This window comes from Psittacula echo (genome assembly GCF_963264785.1).
Source record: "Psittacula echo genome assembly, chromosome: 2".
In the NCBI taxonomy this organism is placed as follows: Eukaryota; Metazoa; Chordata; class Aves; order Psittaciformes; family Psittacidae; genus Psittacula; species Psittacula echo.
The window spans coordinates 57,731,629-57,744,933 of record NC_137737.1 but is presented as its reverse complement, the minus strand read 5'-3'; the positions used below and the strand labels follow the sequence as shown (position 1 = coordinate 57,744,933).

At 41.1% G+C, this 13,305-nt stretch overlaps 1 protein-coding gene across 1 annotated transcript in view; it reads left to right on the top strand.

Annotated features, from left to right (window-relative positions):
• Positions 1-13,305, top strand: part of OBSCN (obscurin, cytoskeletal calmodulin and titin-interacting RhoGEF) — a gene marked incomplete at both ends in the record, with an annotated part of 174,394 nt that overhangs the window by 146,082 nt on the left and 15,007 nt on the right. Inside the window, 13 exons of the mRNA XM_080609638.1 lie at positions 1,880-2,137; positions 4,472-4,598; positions 4,938-5,065; positions 5,424-5,536; positions 7,081-7,249; positions 8,133-8,214; positions 8,795-8,995; positions 9,569-9,629; positions 10,792-10,869; positions 11,016-11,188; positions 11,666-11,692; positions 12,197-12,349; positions 13,087-13,132. Coding sequence (XP_080465764.1) covers positions 1,880-2,137; positions 4,472-4,598; positions 4,938-5,065; positions 5,424-5,536; positions 7,081-7,249; positions 8,133-8,214; positions 8,795-8,995; positions 9,569-9,629; positions 10,792-10,869; positions 11,016-11,188; positions 11,666-11,692; positions 12,197-12,349; positions 13,087-13,132 — 1,616 coding nt within the window. The remainder of the gene's footprint in view (positions 1-1,879; positions 2,138-4,471; positions 4,599-4,937; positions 5,066-5,423; positions 5,537-7,080; positions 7,250-8,132; positions 8,215-8,794; positions 8,996-9,568; positions 9,630-10,791; positions 10,870-11,015; positions 11,189-11,665; positions 11,693-12,196; positions 12,350-13,086; positions 13,133-13,305) is intronic.

Below are 13,305 nucleotides of genomic sequence, written 5' to 3'. Positions count from 1 at the left end.
CTATGCTCATCCTCTTGGGTCCTTCTTTGAGGCTGGATTGGAACTTCAAATATGTGTCAGTCTTGTGTTCCTTGTTATTGGCTAAAGGAGATGTGAGGCAGAAAAGTTCACAGTTGGGATTTTAGAATTGGGAAACAGACTGTCCATCACAGGTGTGTCATTACTGTGACATTAGTTTGATGTACCTCAGCTAATATTAAAGTTCCTCAGGTCAGCAGCTTGACTCAAAGTGTGCAACAGCCTTAAACAGGGAGGAAAATAGCATGGGTGAGACCTGTGGTTATGTGTAACCTGTATATGTACACCTGTGAATATATTTTCTCATTGAGAGATACCAAGAGTGTTTTATACCTTTCCAAACAGTTCACATGTTGGCAGCTGCCCAGCTCAGAGGACATCACCAGTTGGCAGCAATCACAACAGGAACACCAGACAATCAAAGTAGTTATCTAGGAAAATATTTAAAGATCTTCTGCCCAGCCCAGCGCTGATGAACGCTGATGGGCAGTCTCACATGGGAAATCATGTGATCAAAACTTGCCTTTTCCATCAACAAACCCAGAACTGAAATATTTCATAACCATTATGCTCACAGGGAGGACATTGAAAACAAAAATCAAGTGAGATGTCTTCAAAGGGAGCTGATCCAAATGTACCTTCAACTTTATATGCTAAATCTATCATGGGAATTTACTTTCTTAAGGCTGGTATAGCAGCAGAATCAAAACAGCTACAAGACATGCTCCTGTGTGAACATTAAGTCAGAGCCATTTGTGTGCAAGTGCTCTTATTTCTTCTTGAATCACATGATGACTCCAGTTTGCACTCTTGGCAGGCAATCATATCATGATCATGATAAATTGTCTTAGTTTGACATGCATTTATCTGTCTTAATGGTCACTTGAGGGTTGCCCTAGATATTGTCTGACTCTTTGTAGTGCCTTTTCAAGATTTGTAGAAGGTGTATTGGGCAGATCAGATGAGATGAGCTCCTGAGTTCCTATGATCCTAGCCTAGCCTAGCTTCTTCTACCAGTACTGACTGTGGATGAGACCATGGTATTTCTCTCCTGGGTGGCCATTATGGAAAGACATATGCTTGAAGATCACATGCTTGATGTGTGGGAAGCTTTTGTCTTCTCTCTGCCTTCAAGATAGTGAGTTTCTTGAGGCAGGAGTTATATCTTTCTCTGTATCATGCTTCCTTATACAAAACTGCTCTGAATTACTGTACAAACCAGGTGACTTTGCCACATGAGTCTAGAAGCACAGTCCGGTACTAATTTCAAAGTCCCAGGTACCTTCTAGTGCAAATCCCACCAAAAATATTCACATACTGTAAAGTAGGAAAAATACATTACTCTAGAGCAAGGAGTAGCATTTCTCTCAGACTCATGAAGCAGAATAGCCCTCCTTTCTTTCCTCTGCCCTTCCCCAGAGTCATTGATGAGGCTGGTACTTGCTAACTCCTTCTCCTCTCCTGTGAGAATAACATCTTCCTTGCACATAGGGTTTGTATCAGTGCAATGGGTCGCTGCTGGGTTCATTTCATTGATCTTAATAAAGGTATTTTTGACAGAGCAGCTAACGTAGTGTTGAAGAGTGGAAGATGGATCCTTTGTTCTGCTGCCAGAGAGAGGGTGTGTGTGTGTGTGTGCAGTGTTCTCAGCCTGGTGAGATATGTCTTTCTGATGCATGTTGTGCCAACCTTCTTATTTGAAGTCTTAGCTATGTTCCCTCTTGCTGGACTAAGCATTTCTGCATCAGCTCTTTGCTCCAGGAAGGGAAAATAATACTTCTGCAAATATTTCCATGGGTTAGATGATACTGCTGTTTTCTTTTTACCCTAAAGAGAGAAAAGCTATTGTTCTTATCTGTAGGAATGAATTCCCCACAGTCAGAGATGGAGACTTCTGTCCAGGCCTCACTTCAGCGTGCTGATAAGGAGATCAAGAAAGCTCTAAAGAAACTCGTGGACACAGCATCAATGCTGGTGACTCTTCCCCCGGGCATGCAAGAAGAAACTGGTGGCCTTGGCCTTCCTGGGTACATTCCTTCAGGCCACTCAGAAGCAGCAGCTTGGCCCTCTGGGGTAGTTCATGAAGCCAGCACCCAAACCCAGACTGCTGGAGGGCATGGTAGGTTTGGCATGAATGTGGAAAATGTCCCATGGGAATCAAGAGAAAGAACAAACCAATAATGATTTTTTTCCCCCTCATTTTTCTGTTTTGTTGTATTTTGAGCAGTTGAAGATAAAGAGAGGACATTCAGATCCAAAGAAACATGGGGGTGTGGGTTGGGGTTAGGTTGGACACAAGTTTGGGGCAGATCTTTCTGGAAACAGAAAACTATGTCCAGAGTTTGGTTCATCACCTGCCCAAAATGGAGGGATAGGGTATTTTTTTCCACATTCAGGCTTTTGACCCAGGGCTTGCTTCAAACTTTTTTTGGGGAAAAAGGGGATGGGAATCCACCTTTCCATTTATAGAAGTAATTTGCTTTTTTATTTCGTAGGGAGGATAAAGGAGGTTGCTTTTCTTTTGTTGTTTGCCATAAACAAGCTGAAAATGTGTTTAACATTCCTGTATCAACTGTCAGACTTTATAGGATGTTGAGTGTATCAAGTTCACCTGCATGTTACTGGCTCTGGAGCCTTGGTAGACTCCTTATCAGTTTCTGTGTGACTAACACCATTATGTGTGACTGTGTTGCCAGAACAAGTCTTCCGTCTTGGCATTATTGAAAAAAAAACAACAAAACAAAACCAAAACATGAATGAGCAGCAACCCTTCCACTTTTCCTCCTTTTCTGCCATACCTACTTGTCTAAGCTGTCTCTGTGTCAAGTCAGAGTAACTGTCCTTCACCAGTGTTGACTTAAAACGACAATGTCAAGTAGCCTTCAGCCCTCGAACTCCAGAGGCTGCTTTAAAAAAAAAAAGATATTCTTGTCTAAAACTTAACAAGGGTAAAAATAGATTTTGTGGAGTCAGACATAAAATAACTACTTTAAAAAATAGCAGAGCTTTAAAATCTTTTTTCCTTTCTAGTAGGAAATCATCTATGGAAATAATCCTCTTATGAAGTGGGATGACTCAAAAATCATAATTAATATGTCAACTGGCAGATTATTTCCTCAGTCAAAACTACAGAGATAGGATGACAACGAATGAGGTGGTTTTGCAGTCCTTTCATCCTTTCAGTTTTAGAGAAAACTAAACATATTATTAACATAGAGAATTATTTAAATAAGAAGGAGACTTGACAATTGTCCCTATCATCACATGCTTTGAATAAAAAGAAGGCAAATTTTTTATCATGCTGGCGATAGAAAAGCACAATCCCAATCAACCTGGGATTTCTGACCCTGCCAGTAATGCCTTATATAACCATGTTTTCCATCCCAATAGAGCTGTTTTATATGATTTCTAGAAAACTGATGCTTTTTTTTCCAAAACCAGTCAGCTCCAAACGTCCCTTGAGTGCTCCCTAAAGAGGCCCTTCCTGCTGGGCACAAGACTCCTCTTGATTTAATCTTTTCTCCTCAGATGAAAAAAGAGATGATGCACTTTATCCTGTAGGGTAACTACAATGAACAATACAAGACAACCAGGTACTTCTGGAATGGAAGATCAAACCAGGTTTTTAAGATATATCTGATAAAACAATTAATAATAAAAGAAGAACAATACCTGAACTGCCATCAAGCTGTACCACCCTTTTGTTTTCTTGTTCCTATAAGCCCCAAATGCCAAACCTCGTTCTAGTGTAACTTAGAGTTGTACAAGGACATTTTCAAAGAACCCAGCAGAGGTGCACCAATGCTGACTTTCTAACACCTAACATCTTCCATATTAACAAACCTCCATCTTATCTCTGCATTAGTTGTATCCCCAGCCAGGACCTGCCGTGATCACCAGTTCTACACTGATGGAACCTTACTCGTTTCACTGATGCTGTCTGTGATTGCACCAATGAGTCAAGAACGCAATGTTTAACTGAAGCTAGCATTGGCATCCCTGGAAGTATTTAAAAGATGTGTAGATGTGGTGCATTTGGCAGTGCTGGGTTAATGGTTTGACTCTATGATCTTAAGGGCATTTTCCAAAATAAATGATTCTATGATTTCATCATAGCCATGAGCTGGAACTCAAATACCATTAAATTATCTCCTATAAAGGATGCATTGAGCTCATGCTATCCTTCCAGTCATCCCGTTTGTTCTTGTCCCTACTGACTGCCTTTCTTATTTTTGTGTCTGTGTGTTTCCTTACAGAATATTTAGTTTTTCTCAGTCAGCAATGTGCGACTGTTGAGTCTCGCTCGTGTTATTCAAGCCCTTTGCTTAATGTGGTCAGCTGACAGATGTGGTTCTGACACAAGGCAGGCTAGAGATGGCTCCAAAGGTTTGCTCTGGGTTTCAGGTGTGCTGTCATAGATGATGTGTATAACTTGCCCTATTTCTGCTGCCAGACAAAGCACAAAGGCAGATTCCAGCTGAAGAACCAAGTGTGCCAAGGCCCACTCCCAGTCCTGCCAGTGAAAACATAGCTGATGGAAGTGAGGAAAGCACTCAGGAGCGCACTGTTCCTATCACCAGGTAAATACTCATCTCAATATACAGATTACCAAATGTGGCAGGCTTTGTTGTAAGAAAAGCAAATCCTCTGTGGTGGAGGAAGCAAGTGGTGACTTGAACTGATTCTTGTAGGTTTGTTATTTTTATTTTATAGTTCTGTTCACACGTGCATTATGCAAGAAGGATAGAAAAGGTTGAAGAGAAAATAATTCCCCCCCAAAAAATTCTTCTTGCATTAATTTTAAGTAAATAATTATTTGTGTGGTGGTTAAACACACAGATCAATGGCAGGGTGTAATCCTGTGTGTCTGTAGTTGTATGTGACTATGTAATGATCTTTTCTTTTGGGCTTTGTGAAAGAACATCACCAGGGACAGGAGACTGGTACAGAAGAGAAGGAGATGTGGTCTGGGATGTACACAGTGAAGTTTATATTGAGACCACGGAAAGAACTTGTGTGTATAAGACTGAGGAGAAGACCCCAACAAGTAAGAAAACCTTGTTTCCCTTTCCCACATCCCAGAATTGTCTTTGTCTTCTCTTTGGGTAATAAATTCTGATGACTGCTGTGGTTTGGTTTTTTTTAATAGTGCTTCCATTTCTACAGCAGCAACTGTTTATTAAACAAAAAGTAATAGACCATCATGAAGATAAGAAGCCTAAAAGTAATGCTGGTATAAAGAAATGTAAATATATTGCTGTGATATCTCTTGATTTGACATTAAGCTAATGTTGTGTCCTAAATGGTCAGTTCAATAAATCCCATTTGAGTAACTCAACCTATGTAAGCACACTATAAGTAAAGCTATTGTGTCGTGCTTGCGGCAAAACCTTGTGTCTCACCAGGTCCTCCCTATATGCAAGTGACAATAGAGGATGTGCAGGTGAATTCTGGTGAGCGTGCCAAATTTCAGGCAGTCATTGAAGGAACCCCTCAGCCCATCGTTTTGTGGTTTAAGGTAAGTGCAGACTTTTCTCTGGCTGAGAATAAGGACTGCGGAAAGGACTGTAGGGCTGTATATCTGTGGGGAATTTCTTTTGCTCTTTCATCCCACACATCTTACACTGATTCTGGGTCCTATCTATAGACTCCATTGAACCAACTGCAGTTCTCACCAGCCATGTGTCTCATCCTGTGTTGCCTCCAGTGACACTGTAGCTTCTTTTGCCAAGCGGGCAACCAAGATGATGTACACACAGTTTTATTTCAATTTTTTTTTTTTCTGTATGGGAAGTGCAAGGATGGGCTACTCAGACAAATAAAATAACCTTAAAAAGCACAAGCAAAAATACAAAGAACCCCCTCCCACATGCACACTCCTGAACAGCTTGAAAAGAATAATAACAAGGCAACAGTGTATGATACACCCTGTCAATATTCTTGCAATAGCTGACATTTATCAGCTCAGAGTTATGGCAAGCAAGCTGAACTTTTACACAGTAAAGTTCTCTGCATGCTTATCTCTTCTCCTCTTGCACCCATGCAAATGCCTTGCATGTACAGCATCCATTGTCAAGGAGTTCAACCCAATGACAGTGTGCTGCCTGAAGTGCCACCTCTTTGTGGCTGTTGTGTACGTATTTGCCACCAGCTTCATGTGTTGGTTTTTACATCTTGTATGAGGAAAAGTTATCCCTGCCTATTCACTAGGCTATTCATAATTCTGCACAGCTCTATCATGTCACACTGGTAGACCCTCCTTCCAGGGTGAAGAGCTCCAACTTGCTCTGTCAACCCTCATCCTGAAGATGCTCCAGAAAGAACATTGCTGCAACAGTACCACACACTGGGCAAACCAAGGATTTGTAAGATGGTATTTTCTGTCTTATTCATCATTTCTTCCCTAATGATTTCTAACATCTGCTACTTTCTGATGGCCACCAACAACTGAGCTGGGGCTGCCACAGAGTGTTTTACTGTAACTAGAAGCTTTGCTCCAGTGTAATAAGCAACAGCTCTGGGACCAGCATTTCATGTGGGAGAATAGGGTTGCATCACTTTGCATTTATTGTATTATATACATTTATCTGGCACCTTGCTGCCCAGAAAGGAAGTTTCATAAGGTCCTTTTGTAAATCTACATATCTACTGTATCACACATTCTCCTTCTTGTCCCTTTTTTCCATAGCATTTATGCATATATTGAACAGCACAAGTGCCAGCACAAGCTGGAGACCAGCCAGGAGCACAGAAGCTGATCCTTGTGCTCCCTGGGCTGACTGCTCAGGCACAGTGTGCTGGGAGAGCTGAAGAATAGCCCTGGAGATCCCTCCCAAGCCTGTATTCCTACAAATGGGTTATGAAATGAAAACATCATTGGGTGATGTGAAAGCAGAGAAAGTTTGATGTGAGGACTTCTTCAGCCAGTACTTTGTTAGTGAGATCTCCTAGCCTAAATGGTCTGTGTTGTAGCTGTGCTCATGTATCCTGTTTCTTGAAGAGAAGAAACATCCATTTCCATCTTGTTTTTTCCAGTGCCAAACTGTCATTTCATTATTTCAGGGCACTTCGCTGCTGACAGACAGCAACAGGCTCCATCAAGGGAATGAAGGAACAATGTATTTCTTAGTTATTGATGATGCTGTCTTTGAAGATGGTGGTGTTTATACCTGTGTTGCCAAAAATACAGGAGGGGAGGTTTTGTGCAAAGCAGAGCTTATCGTACGTGAAGGTAATGTCATTCTTTCCACTGCAGGAGTTGCTTCTATAGCCATTGCAGTATGTATTCTGTTGCAGTCATCTTCTGGTGCCCATGTGGTATCGTCTCTGTATTCCTGCATAGCATTTGTCTATTACCAGTATGTACTGGTATACATATATATATATATATATACACACACACATATACTGAGATTTTTTTTCTCTGCTTCAGATTACATGATGAACTGGTACAATGTGCCACAGAAATAAGTGGGGCCATGACAGGCTGACAGAGTTGGGCTTGTTCAGCCTGCGGAAGAGGAGGCTCCAGGGAGATCTTAGAGCAGCTTCCAGTGCCTAAAGGAGACCTGCAAAAAATCTGAAGAGGGATTTTTGACAAGGGCATGTAAGGGCAGGACAATGGGGAATGGCTTTAAACTGACAGAGGAGAGATTTAGATGAGATCTGAGGAAGAAGTTCTTCCCTGTAAGGGTGGTGAGGCCCTGGCACAGGTTGCCCAGAGAAGCTGTGGCTGCCCCATCCCTGGCAGTGTTCAAGGCCAGGTTGGATGGGGCTTGGAGCAACCTGGTCTAGTGGAAGGTGTCCCTGCCAACGGCAGGGGTTTGGAACAGGATGAGCTTTAAGGCTCCTTCCAATACAAACCATTCCGTGATCCTATGTCTTTGGTGGTGTTCTGCTCTTCAGGCTGTCTCTTCTATTTATTTAGGTGAAGATGCAGCCAAAGAATTTGTGTTAAGAGGCTCTGTCATCAAATGGCTCCATTTAATTCTGTGTACAAGTTTAGAGGACCCCTGTAATTTTACTGGCCCTAAATTGCTGTTTTATAACTTTGCATGTTATTACCAAGGCATCGTTGTCTGAACATTAACACTTATTTTCCTCCGTTTCCAAAGCTAAGAAAGACCAAGCAGCAAAGAAGGTGGCCACTAGGAGAAAGCTCCATTCCCTGTATGAGGTTAAACAGGAGATTGGAAGGTAAATGAATTTTCCAACTTCATGACATCACTGCTGGAAAATGTATAATTGCCCATCTGAGCTGCTGAGTATATATGTAACCTAGCTGTGATAAAATATGGAAAGGTGAAAGGCAGAACTGGAAGGTCACCCATTATAGGTATGCTGGAAACGCTTCCCTGAAGTTTCTGACAGAGGATGGGAGAGTCCATACAGCCCATACATAGGCCTAGGTAGCTCCAGCCAGAAAAAACACCAACCAGAGGCTGGCAAAATAGGCTTCTTGACAGTGTTAGCATCACAAGCCTGTATCAATGTATGGACAAACAGAGTCCATCCAAGGGATCCAAGAGCATCAGCCTTTGTCAGCACAAGGCTGTCACCTGAAACAGCTTTTTCCTTGATGTGAACTCGTTGCTTAGATTTGGAGACAGCCAGGAGAGGGCAATAGCACCTCACAATCAGGAAAATAAGCTTTTTATGTTGGAGAATTTAAGCCCTGAGCAGCAGGGAGCTCTCAAAGGCTGGGATGTGGGAAGGTCTACACATGCTGGGCTTTGAACTGAGTCTGAACAATGCTTGTCCTTTGATTTTTACGCAGGGGCTGCTTCAGCTTTGTGAAACGAGTTGTACACAAGGGGAACAGAGTGTCTTGTGCTGCCAAATTCATACCTCTGCGAAGCAAAACGAAGGCTCGAGCACATCAGGAGAGGGATATTCTTGCCTCTCTGTCCCATGACAGAATTACCAGGCTCCTGGATCAGTTTGAAACACGGAAAACACTGATTTTGATTCTGGAGTTGTATCCTTTTCTGTGCTGCTTGTCTGAAGAGGCTGGGGAGTACTAGGTAGAGCTCATTTATTAAAAACTAAGCAATTAACCATTTTTTTGTTTTGCTTGAGGTAACAGGACATGCACAATCTTTCTCTGCACTACAGGATGGCATAGCTCCCTAAAATCTTCACAGAGGTACGATGTTTCTGCTGTTTTAGGAAAAAAATATACTTGTATATGCAAGTGTAAATGAGTTGTTAAGCACCAAAACTCTTTTCTGAGATGTCTGGAAGTTAAAATCTCTTTCCGTGAGATCCAGTCTGGGTGAGCAGGAGGAAAATGCAGTGCAGAGCAGAAAAGCCCATAGCCAACAGATGGATGTTAGCACAGGTGACACCATGTTCCTGCTTACAGGGAGCACAAGTTTAGAGCAGCCTAATTCTGCAAGGACATGGTTGTAATAGAGATTTTAATGAATTATATGCACATCATGTTGCCTGAGATCCCCTTCTGAATTCTGCTGTTGGCTGGATAGTGGTGGTTACAAAGTAAAAATAAGCATTTAACTGTAGTTCTACTTTCCCTTAATGCTGTTGTCAGATGCTCCAGCGAAGAGCTCCTTGACCGTTTATTTAAGAAGAGTGTTGTCACTGAAGCAGAGGTAATGCTTCTTTCTCATTTGAAAGTTCAGAGTTGGTGGTACCACCAGAGTATCTTCCAGCTACATTTTCCTCTTTGAATGAGGAATGTCTTTGAACCAATGATAATCTGTCAAAACAGAGTCAGACTTTAAAATGTTTTTCCATCCGTGTTCACTACTGAGTTGAGTTTCTTTGGGGAATAACTAGACAATGGCAGTGGTTTTGACCAGCAGCATTGCATTGAGCCTAATACAGATGACATTTGCTCTATTATCATCATTTTTTTGCTAGCCATCACCTGGAGCTCCTGCACCTTCACTTGCTTAATACCAATTTATCACCTTACAATTTTACTTCTATCTACTCCCTTTCAGTCTCCAAACCAGAAGCTGAAATTACAGTTTCTGAGGGTTTTGTTGAGATTCTTCATGCCCAAAGTTCAAAATCATAGGCTGGTTTGGGTTGCAAGGGAACCTAAGTATCATCTAGCTCCAACCCCCAGCTCTCTTCTCCAGGCTCAACAAACGTTTCACATCTCCCATTTAGTAGCCAGGTGTACCATATTTATTGCTAAAATGGACTTTTCTTAGGAATACTCAGAGGGAAACATCATAGAATCATAGAATGGTTTGGGTTGGAAAGGACCTCTAAGATCAAATGTCAGCTAACTCTATAGAATATCAAAGATAGAGGACTTCCAAAGCTGAAGCTAGCTGTAAATCTTCACTCCTTGTTCAGTCATAGTCAGATTGGATCTACATATGGTCAAGAAAACAGGTTTAAAACATAGCTGCAAAATGGTAAAATGTATTTGTGTTTTAAATGTGTTTGATGAGTTTGAGTTAGATAAGTTGAACAGTTGGTAAGAGTCATTGAACTTGAGGATTTCCATATCTCTTTTTTGAATGTTTGTAGGGTTGTGGTTTTTTAAAAATAAGGATTTTTCACATATAGAAGGTTTCAGTAGGATAACGTGTGTCACACAAGAAGCACAGCTTCATTTCACAGGTTAGGTTCACATCTTTCAACTGCAAGACTAATATAAGAATTTCATTCTGGTTTTAGAAGTATTTCTAGTTCAATGTCTTCCACTCTCATATATTAAGAATGTTGGTGGAATCAGGGACCCTCTTATTTACTATTAATGTTTAGCAATTAATTAATAATTGATTTAATTTTTAGGTCAAATTGTATATCAAGCAAATTTTGGAAGGAATCAAATATCTTCATGACAACAACATCCTTCATTTGGACATTAAGGTAAAGTGCAATGGCAGGTCTAGCTTGTCATAACTTCTTGTTGGTCAGGGAATGGGTGCTCTCTATTCGAGTTATTCTTGCTTACAACTGAAAATATTGCCTGCTTTCAATGAAAGTTTCTCTGTTTGTTTTATTTCATTTACTAGCCACTGAATATCCTCATGGTTTATCCTGAAAGGGAAGACCTTAAGCTCTGTGACTTTGGATTTGCTCAGAAGATCATGCCCTTTGAGCCCCAGTTCAGCAAATACGGATCCCCAGAGTTTGTTGCCCCAGAAATTGTTACTCAATCTCCAGTGTCAAAAGCAACTGATATCTGGTAACTTGTCATCTTTCTAAAAAGCTATTGCCCTGAGCATCCATTAATTTTTAATAGGTAAATTGAGTAGTGATAATAACACAAGAAACTGAAACTGAACACTGAGAACCCAAAACCCACCAGGGCTCTTTTAAGCTCCTTCTGTCTGTTTTATTTAACCATAATTGAACTCTGACAGCTAATTAATGAAAGGAGCATCTTAGAGAGGATGATCTTTATTAGAGGCAGCAACTAGGGAGAAGGATCATAAGGGGTTTCCTAGAAAAGACAAACAAACTCAAAAAAGGTATTTTTAGTCTTCTCCTCTGTGTTTTAAAAATGAAGGATTATTTGAGAACAATTTTTTTTTTTAATGTTGAATGAAAAAATGAAGGGTGAAAAACATACCTTTTGGGATTTATTTTGGTTGGAAAGGAGAGGAGGATGAAGAAGGATGAAGAAATAGTGACAAAAACATTTTGTTTCCTCTTTCCTCAGGGCTGTTGGAGTCATCACATATTTAAGGTAAATAAATCCGCTTGAAGATTCATTCAATATCCCTTTGTCAGTCAGAGCCCTCCAGTACCTTCAAGTGAAGCACTTGAGTAAAGCACTGAGTCCTTCTATAACAAGGGCAATTCACTCTTTCCTGGTTTCCCAGGGCTTGGGTCACTGTCCCTGCCTGAAGACCTGAGAGTTGCTCTCCTTGCAGTTAGCAATGAAAACGGTGGATGAGGTTCAGACTTCCCCTTGCCTATTTTAGCTCACACCCTACTGTAGCTGTGCAAAAGCAAACTCTTAATTCCTTATCTGTGAAACAGGGATAAATAATTCTGTTAAGTACCATGTAATGCTGAGGTAAAAGACGTTCTGTTAGTGGATATACTGCTCACAAGCATTGCAAGTCCCATGCATGGAGTCCCTCAAGCATTTTAAAGCCCCTTGTAAACATTTGTTCTTCTGTCATTTGAATAGCAAATAAAAGTCTAAAGTCAGTCTCCTTTTATTTTATGTTGTTTGATAAATAAGCCTAACATGCAAGTCTCCATTTGCTGGAGAGAACGACAGAGCAACCCTTCTAAATATCCAAAATGGGGAAATTTCATGGACCATTCCTGATTTTGTTCACTTGACTGAAGATGCAAAGGACTTTATGAAAAGGATCCTACAGCAGCACCCCAAGTGAGTGCACTTTCATGCTTCCTACAGCCAGTGTGCAAAGACGTTAGTGTCTCAGCAGGCAGACCTCAGCTCATCAGAGCTGTGATTGTTTATAAAAGTAGAAATCTGAGTGAGATGTGGTGTGTTACGCTATAACACTTCTTTATTATTCCTCATTACCCAAAGCACAACTCAGCAATTCGTGAAATTGGCCCAGTTCTGGTATGGTGATGTCCTTACTCACTCACTCTTCAGGGCAGATGAGTTTCTGAAATGACAGAGAGAAGTAGAAAGAGCAAGGACTGGTTTAGAGGGAGTTATGAGAGAATTAAATAATATTAACCACATTCATTAAGTAATTTCAAGTACAAAAGGCAGCTTGAAGGCATGTTTGCAGGCATTTGCTTTTTAATTTAATTTCTATCCTTTCTGCCTGCTGCCAAAGCTCTTTTTGCTCATGCCACCTAAAAAGTCAGAGTCACTCTCAGGGCTGCTCCTGACACTCTTGAACAGGCTCCCTGCAGAGTGCCATGGGGTCTTCCTGGGGATCTGTAGGGAGTCTCAGGCTGAAAAAGAATTGTTTCACCTCAAGAGGAGGAAACCTTGGGTTGAAAGCCTTTGTCTCTTTGGCTTCCGGCTCTAAAACAGCAGCCTAAGGATACACATTAAAGTGTATGTGTGTGCCCGCCTTCAGGAAGATGTTATGTTTGCTGTTGGAAGTGACTTGCTACTAAAATAGTGATCTTTTCTCTTATCAGAGCCCGGCCTAGTGCCTTGGACTGTCTTTCACACAAGTGGTTCATGGTAAGTTTGTCCTGGGTTTTTATTAGACTTATTAGAAATATTGATGTTGAAAGAGACCTTTGGAAGTGCAGCCTTTAAAGCTGCTTGATATTATTTGCCACTTCATTTTTTCTCCTGGTCTCCTACTTTTTATCCTACAGAGAAGCTCAGGCATGGCTCTCCAGAAAGAGAAG